The 16,943-nt window shown below is 35.8% G+C and overlaps 1 protein-coding gene across 1 annotated transcript in view; it reads left to right on the forward strand.

The window, feature by feature from the left end:
* The window catches only part of CTNND2 (catenin delta 2), a 607,095-nt gene that overhangs the window by 82,795 nt on the left and 507,357 nt on the right, over positions 1-16,943 (forward strand). Inside the window, exon 2 of the mRNA XM_019614298.2 lies at positions 9,125-9,258. Within this exon, the coding sequence (XP_019469843.1) occupies positions 9,130-9,258 (129 nt within the window). The 5' untranslated portion in view covers positions 9,125-9,129. The remainder of the gene's footprint in view (positions 1-9,124; positions 9,259-16,943) is intronic.

Here is a 16,943-nt window from a genome sequence, read left to right on the forward strand (position 1 = left end):
TAGTGAATACAGACTTGAAGGGCTGTGCTTTTGTCTTATTTCTGTTTTTGAACAGGCTGTCATCAATCCCATCTCTTGAACTACAAAATATGTTTGTATTTTTCTCATTACAGTTGTTGATGTTGAGGGGAATTACTAATAGTTTCTGGTGGATTGATCCCAGCTAGCAGCTAAGCCCCTGCTCAGTCATTTACACAACAGCACCCCCAGTGGAATGAAAGATAGGCAAGAACACAAACTAGTAGATAAAGTCAGTTCAATAAATGAAAGAAAACCAAATAATGTGAAATCACTCATTGCCAGCCAGCCCCCAAGTAACAGCTACCTTGGAGAAATTCCCCCCAGTTGTATTGCTGAATGTGATGTGATATGGTAAAGAATTTCACTTTGGTTGTTTCATGGCAGCTGTTCCAGCTGTGTCCCATCCCAGCCTCTTGCTCACCCTTAGCTTACTTGTTGTGAGAAACAAGAGAGATCTTGACAGTGTTCAGCAGTAGCTCAGCCCACTGTTTAGGTAACAAATCTAAAGCACAGCACGTCTGTGTGAACAACTATGAAAAAAATTAACTTGATCCCAACCAGACCCAGTACATGGTGTCACCTCCAGCAGACAATAACCACTGAATGAAAAGAAATACAAAGCAAACATTCCATAATTTTTAGTATCACCTTCTCTTATGATGTGTAGATCAAAAAAATTCAAGAATTCACTATAGGAGTGCTTTCGAGTTTTGTTTTTAATTGTTGCGTTTTGTTCTGAACGCCTAAGGGTATTGCATTGTTGCTGAAATAAGAGCTCTCATTCCCACAGTAACACAATATTCTTTTTCTGGGTTCCACAAATAGGACAATTTTGCTAGATTTGTGAATAGACTTTTCAGCAAAACTGAAATCAATTATTGTAAATTCTCATGCTGAGATCTGTAAAATATTGGCAGAAGTATGAATTTTTATGTTGGTTTTTCTTTGTGATCACATTGCTGACTTCAGCTGTGAAATATTTTCATAAATTTTTTAGGAGGTTGCACAGTTCTCAAATGGTGTATGCTAACTGGTATGGGAAAATTCTTATGGATTTAGTAGGTGGTTTCAGTGCCAATGATGTTGGAACATGTTCCAAGCCAGCATGTTTTATCTTTCCTAATTATTCACTTAATTACAATAATATGTCAATAGAGAAGGGGGTTGGGAACATTTAACTGGAGAGTAGTCAGTCTTCCTGGGTTTGATTATTTGAATATTTATAGAGCCCGTGTGGATGCTGACTCAAGTTAAAGAGGAAAAAAGCAAGTGACATGCATTGGGCACCTTTTCTTTGCCTTTTTTCAGAAGCCCTGTGGGCCAAATAATGAAGCTTTTCTCTCATGCATTCCTTATATACTGCTAAAATCACTGGAAATTTTGTGAGAATTTTTGTTTGATTTTTATGAAGGAAGTCTGGATAGTGACCTGAAATACTTGAAATTCAAATTATTATAGAAACAAGACTACCTTATTTTATGACATGTTATATGAACAAACAGTACCTAGAAGGATCAGATTGAAGTAAAATATCTTTAAGCATCATAGATAGCTGAAGCTTTAAGCAAGACTTCAGGTTTGGCTTCTGGCATTCTGTCATTGTTAATGCAGACAGTGAAAATATCTTATGCAGCCTTAGGAAAAGACCTCATATTGACTACTGTCTGTATAAGATAATTCATTTTGCTTTTTTGTTGGAGAATGGGACGCATTTTGATCCGACTTTGGCAGGAGTAGAGAGTCTCTAAGGAAGAAACTTTGAGCTGTGATCTTTGGATTGTTACAGGAAATGCCTTTTTGAGTCAGGTATCTCTGAAAGAGAAGGGAGGAGAATTTTATATGTGTGGTCTGCATATGTGCCAATATTTGTCATTTCCATTTTAGGTATTATATGTTTATCTGTAGGATTTTAAGAAAGGATAGATGAGGGTGTTGAGGAAAATTTTCTGATAAAGCTCTTTGTTTTACAGTTATAGCTGTCTTAATCCTTTACTGTGACATCTTTTATGTTTTTTATACCAATTTTGCTAAGAGAAGGGGGAAAATGGAAAGTTTATGGTTTTCAGAACCTGAATTTATACTTCATTGAAATCTGCAATCAGGAGATCATTTTTCATCCATTTTTAAAACCAGAGGATTCTTTCCAGTCCATTTGGAGGCATTAAATACTGTGGTTAAACTAATTGAGAATACAGCAGTTCGTCACACCAGAAGAAAGAGTGGCCTCTTTCTTAGTTAATAAAGAACTTGATGGGTCTACCAGCAAAGAAAAATCCCAGAAAGAGAATAGAGCCTCTGCTCTTTGGAAAGTCCCTCTGATGAACTAGAATAGATAGAACACTGACTCTATCCCTCATATCCCTGACCCCTACTTGAGCTTAAGTCTTTGCAAAGGTGTTTAGAATATAACATGCTTTTAAACTAACCTGTTTTCCCATTTAGTAATTTCTACGTAGGAGGCATATGCTTTAGGATGTTGTGATAACTACTTAAGCAATCAGAAGAAATTTTCTTCTTTGAGATATTTGACAGGATCTGGAAGATTTTCTTCCCCTTGATTCATGAACTCAAGAGATTATCAACTTTTTTTTTTTTAATAATCCTTACCCAGACATAAATTGTATCAAACTCTCAGCAAAGACAGAACACAGTGATCCCTCTGTAAAAGGAATCTACAGTTTCACTTGTTCTGTGTGCAGGAGAAGGCAAGGCACATCTTTATGTACTTCCTGTCCAGTTTCTCTGTCACACAGCTGAAAGATTTACTTTCGTTACAGATGTGATGGAACAGTAAGTATTTGAGCTATAATGCTGAAAAGTTTATTGCAGTGTTAGTAGGTACATAAATTGCTGCCTAGAGCCAATACTGTCTTAGTCATCGATCACATCTCCAGTTTGATTTTTCCAGAAGGGTGCAAATAGGTCATCTTTCTGCTGATAATTCCTTGCATGCCTGAATCCTCAAGCAGTGAAAACATCTTGGTTAGCCTCTAATAGTAATGTATGTGATAAGCAGACTAAACTAAGTCTCAAATAGTTGAATTGGCTTAACTAGTGTAAGTTAGTGGAAATGATTGTTTTGGCTATTTTTTATGTATATTTTAATAGGAATATTTGAAATGCATATTATTAAAATGATAGTCATGCTGCAGTCTGTAACAGAATGTTGTTGTTATGGGAAGCAAAAATTATTTCTAGATGCACAACTGCATGTTGAATTGTTTTTAATTGATTGGTTCTTATCCAGGGCTACTTCCATGTCATTTTATGGTTCTCCAGATTAGATTTTTGAGCCAAATTTGATTTCTGTGTAGTAAGACAGCATGACCTACGCTTTTATGATGAATGTTCTCGCTGATTAATGATTCGTTGTATGGGGAAAACCCACTGGGGAGTACATATTCTTTACCGTAATACCTTTTAATTAAAGAAACTTATTTGGATTTCCTGATTCCACTGATATAATGCAGCTGGCAGCATAGTTGGTGGTTCTTCTTTCACCATAGACTTTCAGACATTCTGGAGCTATTTTGACACATCTGTACATTCTACTCAGAAAGGGATAATGCAACAGTAGACTATGCAAGCAACATTAACAAAGTGACCTTTAAAGGAATGTCAAGCTAATATTTTAAAAAAATCTACCTCTTTAAACCGATTTTTTCTTATCTAAACATAGATTACAAAAGAACCAGAACCTATTAAAACAATGCAGTTAAAGGTGGGAAAAGAATTAACTGCTTGGTTTACAGAAGAACATGCAGCTTTTTCAGTTCTAGGCCGCCTTCTGTGTAAATGTGCTGAATGAGGCATTGCATTTCTGTTGTGGAGGAGAATAAGTTCATTGAAAGGTGATACAGCCACGGCAACTGACAAAGAGTGACAACATCATCAGTGAATTCTGCCACCAGAATACCTTTGCCAGTAATGTCTTCATGGCTACACCCTTGTAGGTCCATGTCCAGTATGATTAAAGTCCATATAAAAGTGCACTTCTAAAATTAAATTTTCAAGTGAAACCATAGCATATGACATTGCTGTTTCCATATGTGAGGATAAATAGCATATATACTTCTTCATTTTACCTAAGGATTGATATGCAGTATAAAATGTTAGCCCTTCCCAAGGTCTCCCTGAGCTGCCCAACCATGCCTTGTGGTGGGGCCCTTGGAGCTGGCTGTGTCTGGCACAAGGCTGCCCTGGCTTCACCTCACACGCATAGGGAAGAGGACATTTTATTTTTTATCTATAACCTTATTTATTCTTCTTTTTCCCCAAAATGAGGTGAATTTTTCAGATTCTCTTAGAAAGATAACGGGGGAGAAGAAAAAAAAAATAATCAAACTCCACATAGAATTTTGCCAGTGATATTAAGTATGGGAATACATGAATTATTTATATCCAGCTTTCAGTATGTTCCCAACAGGCTGGTAGTACTTTTCCTGTTCATCTATGAATGATCATCTAAGATTTAAATTTGGTTCTCTCAGGAGCATGTATATGCTCTAACTTACAGAATTTCATTTGTTTTTCTCTGACGCTGATATGAAATAGCAGGAAACTGGGGGAATCAAATACAACAGATTGTGTTATAGTTATATATACAGCCACGGTATACTGTTACATTTCTTAATTTTTATTTTTCTTCTACTTGCTATAATTTTCCATTTGAATTTAGGGCTAAGCTCCCTTTTGTTAAAAGCTTATCATCATCAAGTGTAATTTGTGAGGAAAGATGAAAATAATTGGAGTAGCTTTTTCTAGAAAAGAGAGCCCAGAGCAGAGGAGTGTTGTGACCATGTGTGCTAGTGATGAAGTAATTTGATTTCTGTGTGTGCTTCAGATGGTACAAGACATGCTGAGGTTGTACTGGGAAAAGCATGTTAACTAGTAAAACGAGCTTTCTGCCAGTAAGGTGGATAGAACTCCAAAACAGGCAGAGGAGGCCATGGGAGGCTTCAGAAGGGGATGATGTAAGGAGTTGATTATTCATGTTAAATGCTCCAAGTGACTTAGGAAGAAAGAGAATCTGCATCATTGGGAAATTTTTGTAGTGAGATGGGGAACTTGCAGGCCCTTTTCAGCCCCATCTTCTGTAATTTTTAAGTACCAGCAGTTATAAGCCCCATTAAGACTTGAGAGTGCCTGACTTCTTATACTGAAGACCAGACTGAATTAAAATGTATTCCTAATCTGATCAAATGGACTAGTTCAGTTCAAATGCTGGCTGCTCCGTTAGTGTTGAGCAATACTATTCCTGATTCATGTATGATTCTTTTTGAACATAACTGCTTTCAGTACAGTAGCTTCTCTGTCATATTGCAAACTCAATTCTCTGCTTTCTTTGTATATGATTTTTCTCATATGAATTTGCATAATGCAAAAACATTAAAGCACATTACATTAAAGGCTCAGCTGGCTAAAGTCACGCTGAGATTCAGTGTCATGTTATTAAATGCAATTTGTTACAATCTTGCACCCTCAAATAATTGTAATAATAAACTGAACTAATGAGATAGAAATTGTATTTTGTCCAGAAGAAATATTTTAATGGGTGCATAACACATTACTTCTAAAGGCAGAATGCCTTTTCTTTTACTCATCATTTTAAGCTATATATTAAAGGACAAAAGACAAACAACAAGAAAAAGCCAAAAATCATGGGACGCATGAGTTGACTGTAGAATATTAGCACTGCTCAGTCCATATATTGAGCCTATTTTATTGAAGCAAATACAGTTGGTTGCATTATCAGATTTGTTTTCTATTTAAATTGATTTTTGGAAAATTTCAAATACTGCTGGAGCGATATACCATGCCTTTTTATTGAAACAAAGTGTTTACAAAAAGCATCTGAAAATTAAAATGTAATAAATTTAATGCAGTTCCAAAACAAGTTTGTGATAGCAAGAGGCAGTGTGTCATACTGATATTACTCATTCTGAGCAGAGAACTTGGTGTTGTCATATCAGTAGTCTCTTATGATCACAAAGGCTTCCCAATTGACCCTTATAGTTTCTCACAAATTTATGTATTTTGGAGGGTTTGTGCTTAACTGAGCATTTTGTCTAGCATGTGCATGTTTTCCAGTAACTCATAGAGGCTTATTTTCTTCCATCTTCCTGAAAACCTAACAGCAATAGGAAAAAACTGTGCCCCAGTGTGCCTCATTTGGATTTGCTCTCAGAGAGTCTCATGGACAAAAAACAGCCTTGAGTTCAGGAATTATGCTTAATTAGATATATTTCCAATTAACATAAATCTAAAATTATTGATTGTAGTAATGAGAAACGAAGAAAACAACCAATTAAATGAACACAAGGAAAAGATTTATCTCCTCCCATCCAACTAAATGAACACAAGACACGTCTCTGCCCATCCTGATGATAGTTGGCTGAATATGAGCAAGCAGTGTGCCTGGGTGGCCAAGAAGGCCAGTGGCATCTCGCTTGTATCGGGAATGGTGTGGTGAGCGGGACTAGGAAAGTAATCCTGCCCCTGTACTCGGCATTGGTGAGGCCTCTCCTTGAGTACTGTGTTCAGTTTTGGGCACCTCAATACAGAAAGGACATTGAGGTGCTGGAGCAGGTCCAAAGAAGGGCAACAAGGCATGTGAAGGGCTTAGAGAATATGCCCTATGAGGACAGACTGAAGGAACTGGGGCTGTTTAGTCTGGGGAAAAGGGGCTGAGGGTAGACTTCATTGCTCTTTTCCAATATTTGAAAGGTGCTTACAGCAAGAGCAGGGTTGGTCTCTTCTCACTGGTGACCGGTGACAGGACAAAGGGAAATGGCCTCTAGTTGTGCCAGAGTAACTTTAGATTAGAAATCAGGAAAAACTTCTTTACAGAAAAGGCTGTTAAGCACTGGAATAGGCTCCCCAGGGAGGTGGTTGAGTCACCATCCCTGGATGTGTTTAAAAACCGTTGGATGTGGTGCTCAGGAACATGATTTAGCAGAGGGTTGTTAGAATTAGGGTAGTATGGTTAGGTTGTGTTTGGACTTGATGATCTTTAAGGTCTTTTCCAACCTGAGCAATTCTGTGATTCTTCCTCCATCTTATACTCTTTCCCTTTGGTGAAGTGAGGGGTGATCTCTTCCCACACAGGTCACCATGTGTTCTTCTTCCTCCCCACAAAAAACTCTGCCAATTAAATCTTGTCCAGTATGGAGAGCTGCAGCACAGAACAAGTATTTTCTGGCTGGAGCCAGAAGCCTTCAGGTAGTGTTTGCTTCTTCCCAGCCAGGTTCAGTCATCAATGATGTGCTGTGGTAGGGAACTGGGGGCAGAGCAGGCAACTCCTTTTGGTTTGTCAGATGAAGAGGGAAACTGGGCATCAAATGGCAATTCATTGCAGAGCTGGGAGGGAGACTAGGGTACTCTTGACTTCTGGTCTTTTTTAGTTTGCTGGGTTTTACCTCCTCTGGTTAACATATATGAAAATGCCAGATCTGCAGAGTTGTCCTTTGGGATTATGCAGGATGGTGGGGCATTAGGATGAGGGGAGCCAACAGGAGGAAGCCAACTCTTTGTAAGGGTAGATAATAGCAGGACAAGAGGAAATGGTTTTGAGAAGAAGGAGGGAAGAATTAGGTTGGATGTCAGGGAGAAGTTCTTTATGAGAGTGATGAGGTGCTGGAACAGGCTGCCCAGGGAGGTTGTGGATGCTCCGTCCCTGGAGGTGTTCAAGGCCGGATTGGATGGGGCTCTGAGCAGCCTGGTCTAGTATTAAATGGGGAGGTTGGTGGCCCTGTCTTTGGCAGGGGAGTTGGAGCTTTATCCTTGGATCCTTTCCTTGAAGTCCTTTCCAACCCAGGCCATTCTATGATTCTGATATGATTCTATGTTATTTGTATGAGTGTTTTCTGTGGTACTTTACAAGCCAGTAATGATTTGTTTTGTTCCATTTTTTAAAACACATACTAACTTCAAATAGTTAAGCACCTAGAGCAAGTACATTACCAGAACTAAGACGAAGTTTTATCACTTCTGTTTATTTCCTTACAAAAAGGGATTATGAAAATGTGTAGCTGCTTTAATGAAAAGTAATGTTTTATGATAGTAATCTTGTGCTTCAACATGTCAACTAATCTAGTCTGAAAGATATGGAAATTTCACTTTAGAGAATAACTGACCTTTTTTTTTTTTATGAATAATCTGCTTTTTCATGTTTTTACTGTATGTAAGAAAGCTCATCTTCTGAGCTTCAGGAAGCTTTTGAAAAAGACTCCCCATCTAGACTGAATCAGTGTTCCTGGGCAGTACTGAAGCTTAGATCCAAACTTTTATAGAATGTAATCTCCCTTCTTTTAGAGCCCTGCTTTCCCTGTCACGGCAATGTGCTGATTTTTACTCTGTGACCTTAATTTTGTGTGTTGCTGTTAGCCAAGTCCCCTTTACTTTTCTTCAGACTTTGCATTTCTTTCCATTAAAATAAATAAATAAATAAATAATATCTATCTTCGTAAAAACCTGAGTTATGTAAAGTGGGTTGGAGCCAAGCATAAGGTTTTGCCACTGATGTGAATGGTGATTGCTGTGGCATTTAAGTGGAGGTATTACAATATAGCTTAGCCTTCAGAAAAAAATGTATCATCCTTTTCAAAGAAGGAATACTAGTAATTCCTGCAATTACTACGAGTCTTGTTTTGTAACGGATCTCAAAAATGGTTTAACAACTGGTGTGCTGAGTTTTTTGCTTGTTTCTTCAAGAACACTCTGATAAAATATTTTCAAAATCACCCTCTAGACTGGAATAAAGGAATAGTCACCAAGGCTTAAAATACAATAGATACTAAATAGTCAATTGAATTAGGAAGCCAGCACTGGAAGTGTTATATTTCTCTCGTATTATTAGTTGGTTTACTGTTTGCAAAGCACTTCATGATTCATTACTTTCGTGATACTGTAATTTAGTGTTGGATGCTGCCACTGGAATACTTTATGAAAATCACAACTGTAAATGATTTGAATTCTCTCCAAATGTACTGTGGTGAATATTTTAGAGTAAGACTGGGAGATATATTTTGCTTTGAAATGAATTTTAAAAATTATTCACAGTCTGAAATAAATCTCTTTTTTGTTGTTTTTCCATAAACTGCAGAAGCTATGCCTGTTCCAGACCAGCCCTCGTCTTCTGATAAGACAAGCTCCCTCAGTCCTGTGCTGAACACATCCAACGGTGATGGATCTGAAACTGAGACAACGTCTGCCATTCTAGCATCAGTTAAAGAACAGGTATGCCAGAACTGTGTCTGCGTGTTAGGAGAGAATATTATAATTTGATGGTTTTACCAAGGTTTAGTAGGCATTACATGAATAATTTTATTAGCAGATGCAAGTTATAAAGAGCATAAAATATTTGTGTCAGTATGCTTCCATGTACTGTCCTAGGAATAGCTTCAATGTAATTAAAGTGTTGATTTTCTCCTTCATATTTAGTCTTTATTGTGGACATTAGTTTTGAAAAATGTCTCATTTTCTTGTTGGTGACTTACGTGTGGGGTTCCATGGTGGTATTTAAGAACTACTGACAAATAGTAGGTTTGAGAAAAGTTTGTTATTCCAGACATTTTAGTTAAAAGATTTAAAGTATACCAAGATTTTAAAGTTCATCATATGCTTGTTTTTATTCTTATTGTATGCGCAGCGTGGCATGAGATTATTGTAGAGCAAAACTGGGAGAGATAGAAGCTTTTGGCCTTGGAGTTAAAATCAGAAACATTAGAAATCTTAGAAGGAAAAAGACCTTTTGAGTGACACTCTGCATGATTCTAAAAAGACAGTTTTGGATGTTTTTATGTCAATTTTGGTGGGTTGATTGTCTTAGATTTTGTTTAATGCCTCTTTATACTTCAAGAGATTGTTTGTGTTCTGGTTTGTAAAAACACCTAGTTTCCACTGCTGCTTTGTTCACTTCAGCTGTAGCAGCAGGTATCCTGGAAAGAGACATAGATGGTTGCTTTTGGTCAGATTTCTCCTTCCTGTAAGCATCTTGGTTGTTCCTCCCGTTATAAAGTAGTGATCTTAGCAGCATAAGATGTTCACTGCTTCATTAGTGAAATTAACATGAATTTGGTTTATGATATCTAATACCATTGCAATAATAGCTGTTGCATCATTGGGCAAAAAAAAAAAAAGTCATCTTGTGCTTATTGTTTTATTTTCAGATTTACCCACAGATTAAGTGTTTGTTTGCATTTTTTCTTCCAGGACTGAGCTTGTATCATTGTTTTGACTTCAGACAGGTGTTTCAGACCGTGTTACTTTATTATTACCATGAAAAGTATCTTTCTTATTAGCTATTGGCTTTTTCTTTGAAAAAATATAGACATGGGCATCAAATTGGTAGAAGATGCATGTACTTATCTGTTGGAATGTGAAACAAGTATTGAGTAGTGAGAAGTTGCTTTTCTGTTGCTGAATTTTGTGATCATTGTGCTAGAATGTACTTAGCCATGTAATTTGCAACTGTAGAAAAATAAATAAAAATAAAATCCTCCCCCACACACACAAAAAAAATTATGAATAAGTCAAAGAGTACTAGAGGAACTTGGCACTGAAACCACAAGCCAAAAATGATTTTAAATGGAAAAGATTAGCAAATTTGTTTGTGATTCCTATGAATAACCAGCTAACCTATGCTACTGCTGTCTAAAAAGATAATCGATTGTGTCATTGTGATACAGGGTAAAAATGTGAAAATTTCATTGGTGTTCTCTCCAGTGAATTTGTTTCTTGACGGGTGATCTGTGTGTACTAAGATCAAAAGTTAGACTAATTTTGAGGGGTATCTCAATGCATTCTTCAGAATATATGGTGACTTTAGGAAAGTCAGTTTATGATACGCATTTATGTTCAGCCATGCTGCTGGGAAAGCCATGTAATTTAATGTTTTTTATTATTATTACTTTGTAGTAAAGGTTTGAAATAGCAAATTGATTTGGCTTTCTATTTCTGTTTTCTGTTCCCCATAATAATGTATATTTTGATAGGCTTCTATTAGATAGTGTTTTGTTGGAACAAGTCTAGGCTGCTCTTGCCATACTTAAAGCAGATGAAATGTATTACATCAATTCAGCATTAGGGAAGTAGATTAAGTAAGTTTCTATCTGCCTGTTGAGATGTCTAGCCCTTGATTTTTAGAAGGATGAATGAATGAATAGTATCACTACTTGGTATGAGTCTTTTCTTTATTATTCACTGTAGCCCAGAAGGAAACTTGAGTTTTTGAGAATTGCCTGTGTTTGCATGTTGTGTGACTGCATGAGAGTTACCTGGGATTTAGAATACTGAGTACTGTAATGAGTATTTTTTTCTTTGAAGAGGGCAGGATATATGAAAGAAGGCACAGAGAAGTCATAGAAGTGATGTTTGTTTTAATTTTTATGTGAAACATAAATGATTTATTGGAAAAATCTGAAGCTTTGCATTTGAAGATCTATGTGCTGTCTCTTATTTTGAGGAACAGATTTATGGGATCTAAAAACAATTTTGCCTTTAACGTGAAGTGGCATTCATACTGTTGTGAATTTAGCTACATGCTTTTCAAGGTGGGGATTTATGACTAAATGGAAGTGGAAGCCTATATTTTGTTGCTGAGGAGTTATGTGTATTTTAAGGAATCCTAAACTACTTGCTTTAACATATTAGACATTTTCTTTGTGCTTAACAACTTCTCAAGCATACTGAATAATGCTCATGTTTCAAACCTTTGAGAAGTAGTAAAGGATAAGGGGTGTAAACCCAGGTTTTTTTCTTGTTTCTAGCTTCTTCCAGGTCATAGGCACTGCTGGAGGTGACGTCAGAATCACACACCATATTTTTAAGAAATCTTTGGATGCTAGACAGTGAACTTTACCTTTGATATTTTCAAGCTGTCCTCATCAGGAGTAGGGGTTATCAACTTCTCTAAAGTGAAAGCTGCTTTTTGTTTCATTGATTGTCTGCTACTTTTGTGTCTGCAAACATTGAAAAAAAATTTCAACAAACAGAAATCATGATTTCTGAGAACACAAATTCTCCTATTGCATCTATAAGGTTTCTTCTGCAAAAAGTGCTGTACGATTTTGATTAAGAATTCTCATCTGTGCAAGAGACTTCTGATCCTACTCAGTGTTAAAAGGTTCCTGGGAAGAGACCCATTCATAATGCTGTTTTTTGTAGGTAAAAATAGCTGCTGGAGAGCCTTTTGAGTAAATACATAGTAAAGCTGATGCTTTTACTGGGAATCTATAGACATGTGGTTCACAGTGGTTCAGTTCTTGGCATGCAGAAACAGCTCTCCTGGAAGCTGAGGATGGATGTAGTGACAGTGATCTAGTAAAGGCTGTTTTGGCAGGGTTGTTTTTTTAAGTGAAAATGCTTGGAGAACATGAGATAAAATAATTTCCTAAAAGTGAGAGAGCTCTTGAGGCACTGACAATTATGTTTAATGCAGAAATAGTATCATACATTTCTGTTAGATTTTGTGACTCATGTTTTTTCACCATCTGAGCAGTTGCCTATTCCAGAGAACAGCTCTCCTCTCTTTCATAAAGCTTACGCAAAGGAGTTGTGTAACATTTAATATTTCTTCTGAATTGCTTTGAAATCTACCTATTTCAAATCAAGTTACTATTTTTCAAGTGCTTGTTTTCACTTCCCTTTAAAAACAAAATAAAAACCTTTAGTCTCTTACACTGCTGGAACATTTCTCTCTCTGTTTAAAGAAATGGTTGATTAATATGTTCTTTAAGTCACAGTACTGATTCCAGAGAAAACAGAAGTCTCTGGATTTGAGATGGTTGCTGATAACTTCTCCTGTTAAAACAAGGATAAAAGAGTGATCTCGGTTGTTAAATTTGCTCCAGCTTTATAAGGCTAACATATTTTTTGTTTAAAGAAAGATACTTTTAAAAAATAACCAGTATTATTATTATCAAATTGTTTTTTACAGAAATTTCAGTTAAAACTAGTCTAAAAGCACACACAACATGTAATCATTATTACTTTGTAACGTGTGTCATTCTTAAATGAGGGTAATATATGTGCATGACTTTTGTGAACTTATTTGTTAGGTATTCATACTTCCTGGAGACAAACGTATGTACTTTATGCGCTCTTTATATCTGTAAGTAAAACTACAGATGAAAATGACAAAAGATGAAAGATTTAATTTCTTTTCTTCAATCTGTCAGATTGTTCTTTCTACATCTATATATCATCTTTGAGGTTTCAGAAAATCATAAATTTAGGTTAATGTTTCAATCCAGGCTAGTTTTCTAATTTTATAAGGACAGAAGAGGCTTAGGAAATCATTTAGTCACTGCATTTCATACAGTTGTCCAAGTACTTAGCCATGAATCTGTTCACAGAATGATTTCTGCTGCTATTTTTCTGATTAAACTGAATGCTATATTGTGTGATATTCGCCAAAATAAATAAAATCTCATTGTTTCCTTGTAGGAACCAATAATTAGTGTAATAACTTGAAGTGTTCTGTGGATCTTTCTAAATAGGTTCAGTTATGATACATTCATATTTTGCTCATCCTCACACATCAGGCACTATCTTTGCCTTTGTGTATTTTGGCATCTCTTTTTCAGACCCAGGTTAATTATATTCAATTTATATATTTTTTTCACCATCTCAGTAATGTGCCAATATATTCACTTCCATAGTTTTGGAGTTATCTTTTTTTTTCCAGTGAGATTTTAAAATATTTCAAAGAGATCCCACTTCCTTGTATCATCTTTCTTTTCATTAATATATTTATTTTAGATATTAATACACTGTAACAGGAATTTGACTGCATTAGATATTTTGAATACAACAAATGTGTATATATTGGATAGCATTATTCTAAGGGTGCAGAATGGACCAACATACTATTAAAATACAAGGCTGTGTGAGTAGAGCTATTGCTTCTCAGATGCTTTCTCAAGCTGATGGGGTTGCTTCTGAGATGTGCGATTCCCAATACTGGAGTTTTGTAAAGAGAGATCATAGTGGCTGGTGAGGAAGAAAATCATAGATATACTTTATGCTCTGCTCTACAGGATTCTTGAGTTCTTGATTTAATCTGGGTTTGTTTTCGTAGAGCTCTGTAACATAGCCATGAGTAAATTCGCGGGCTTCTCTGAAAATGGCAGCGTTTGAGAGAAGACACTTAGACAAGTCATTCTTTTTCAGATACCTGTATTCTGTAAGTCATCATCTATAGCTACTGTATCTATGGATCGAGTATGAAGAAAGTGAAAACTCTTTCACTGAAAAAAAAAAAAATAATAATAACGCAAAATACATACCTTGTGTATTGCTGGGAATGAGCTAGGTTTGGAATGTCTTATATAAAATTTAGTGTGATGGAACAATGTTGAGAGAATATAATCTCCCAGCAAAACCATCTTTGAAGAGGAGGAAGGAAATGATGATTATGAGAATAAAATTGCAGTTGCATATTTTCTATTTTAACTTTGGAAGTGTTCAAAATTTAGTAATTTTGAGCCAATAATTTTTAGGGAAGCTGGGTAGAATACCACTTAGTGGCAGTTCAGTCTAATGCTAATTTAAAGCACTGTTAAAGGGTATCATAAAGAAAGACAAAAATATTCTTTGTTATCCTGCAGCCAGGATCTGAACACGTTTCTTCTGATCCACCAGCACTTCTCTCTCAACTCTTTTTGTCATTAGCAGAAGAGTTTTGAGTTTGGAATAATGATACCCTAAGAAAGTAATAATAAACTCTGGATTGGAATTTAAATATATAAAATTTGTAACACTGCTGATCTTTCTCATATTGTCATTCATGGGGCTTTTTAAAATCTAAAATATTTTCACATCTAAATTCATGTCTTTTAACTTGCCTAGTGGAATGGGTTCTCAATTGTAACTTGAAATCATTTGAGAGGATCCAGATGAACTCAAAATATTTAGGAGCAGCTAATGAGTTAGCTGAGTAAGTTAAAAATAACCCCCCCTAAAGATTAGAAGGCAGCTTTGTGACAAGGCAGGTTGAATGGTGAGTGTTTTCTTTTCCTTTTTGAGGAATTGTATTGTATTGGTTTGTCTAGATGTTTTCAAGGGTTGGTCTTTTAACAAAGCTGCTGTAAAATATGCTTCAAATCATGGGTCAACTTCTTTTAGTAGTTTTTAGAATGCTTCAGAAAGTCTAATCTAACGTGATGACCCTGTTTAAATGCAATGGGAGAGGAGTTGGATGTGCCTTTCCCACTTCCTTATCTAGAACGTCGTGTTTCTGTATATTTGATTTTCCTGTTTTCAGTATTCCTCTCCTGCTTGAGAGGAGCTTGAATTGCTTGAATTAAGCAAGATCAATCGACAGCTACATTTATTTGCATAACAAAAGAGTTTCTGAGACCCATGGCTTTTTCAAAGCAGCATACCTATTCTGGAGAGAAATAAAGTGCTATTAAAACACTAAACTGAATGCTTTGGTTAGTAATTGGTTTTATTTCTTCTTCTTCTTCTTTTGTTGTTGTTGTTATTGTTGTTTTGTTTTCTTTGGAAATGAAACAGTAAAAGCATTCTCTGGATTCCTCAGTGAACCCTCTTCCACTTGTCTTGCCAATACTTTTCAGGCAGCTTGCTTTTGTAACTAGAGCTCTGTGAAGGATTTTTGAAGGCAATTAAATTTTCATCATTGTTTTGGTGATTTTTGTTTCTTTTTGTCATTTTGAAAACTTGAGTAGTTCTATTGTGCTTTTCCATCTGTTTCTGTGTGTTTTCTACTCTTGGATGCATTTACTGCTAAGTGGAGCTATGGAACTGTATCTTTCTGTGGGCAATTTAAATCTTTTGTACTCTAAGAAAAAAAAGCCCAAAACTTAATGCGTAGTTGAATACTATGCATGTTATACTTTGATAAAATGATACAATTCTGTTTTATCCCCACATGTTAGAAACCTGAACTCAACGAATGCTAAGCAGAGTTTGAACTTGTATTGAATGTATACCTGAGAGTTAAGATGCATCACTACCCAAATAAGTTTAACTCTATCTATGAGTTATATTAAAATGTTTTAGAACACAATAAACTAACCTAACAATATTTGATTTATGCTTACCCTTTTCCTCCTTTGATGATGGAAATGAAGTGTGCCTTTAAAATTTATGGTGACACAAACTTATTCTATAGATACTCTTGATCGGAATCTTTCCATTTTGGAGGGGTAAAAGGCTAACAAAAGACTTGAAATTTTACTAAGTATCTTCAATTATTTTTAAAATTCTAGAAAAATTAATTGCTTAATTCATAAATTCTCTTCCTCAAGATAAAATTGTAGGTTTGGTCAAAGATAGCTCCCTTTATCTTGTAGGGAGGTTTTACATGCATAACCTATAACATGTAAGAGTACAGCCACAGTTCTTTGCACGTGTTTAGTGCTACTCTTTGTGCAGACACTTTCATCTTCTATGCAAACAGAAAATCCACATTCTGTGGCTCAAGAGAGGTTTTTTCTCCTGTTTCTCTTCTTAAAGTCTTTGTTGAAAGTTTTATTTATTTTTTTGAAGGAGTAGATGAGGTAAGGTTTTAGCTACTTACGTTTGGAAACTCTCTTCTAGGATATCTTTCTGTTGCTGTTGTTGAAACCTTATCATGAGCAGTACTCTCTAGCCGTGTTCTTCTGGATATTTATATGTTGAGGGCATAATATACACTATAGAACTTTATTAATTTGAAGTTGCTTGCAATTATGGGGAATTTTGGTTTAGCACAGTGACACAGCAATGCACTCAAATCACTATTTAATTATAATCTATACCTAACAAAGTATAGCAATTGTAATATAGATTAGATATAAATATGAATCTTGTTATTCAAAATATGCTTACCATCATGACTCTGAGCATCCCCTGGTCACCAGAAAGGAATATGTAGGTTGAGGCTAGCTGAAGACCATAGCTCTCTTCAAAGGTCT

The sequence above is a fragment of the Meleagris gallopavo genome, chromosome 3, assembly GCF_000146605.3.
Source record: "Meleagris gallopavo isolate NT-WF06-2002-E0010 breed Aviagen turkey brand Nicholas breeding stock chromosome 3, Turkey_5.1, whole genome shotgun sequence".
NCBI lineage: Eukaryota > Metazoa > Chordata > Aves > Galliformes > Phasianidae > Meleagris > Meleagris gallopavo.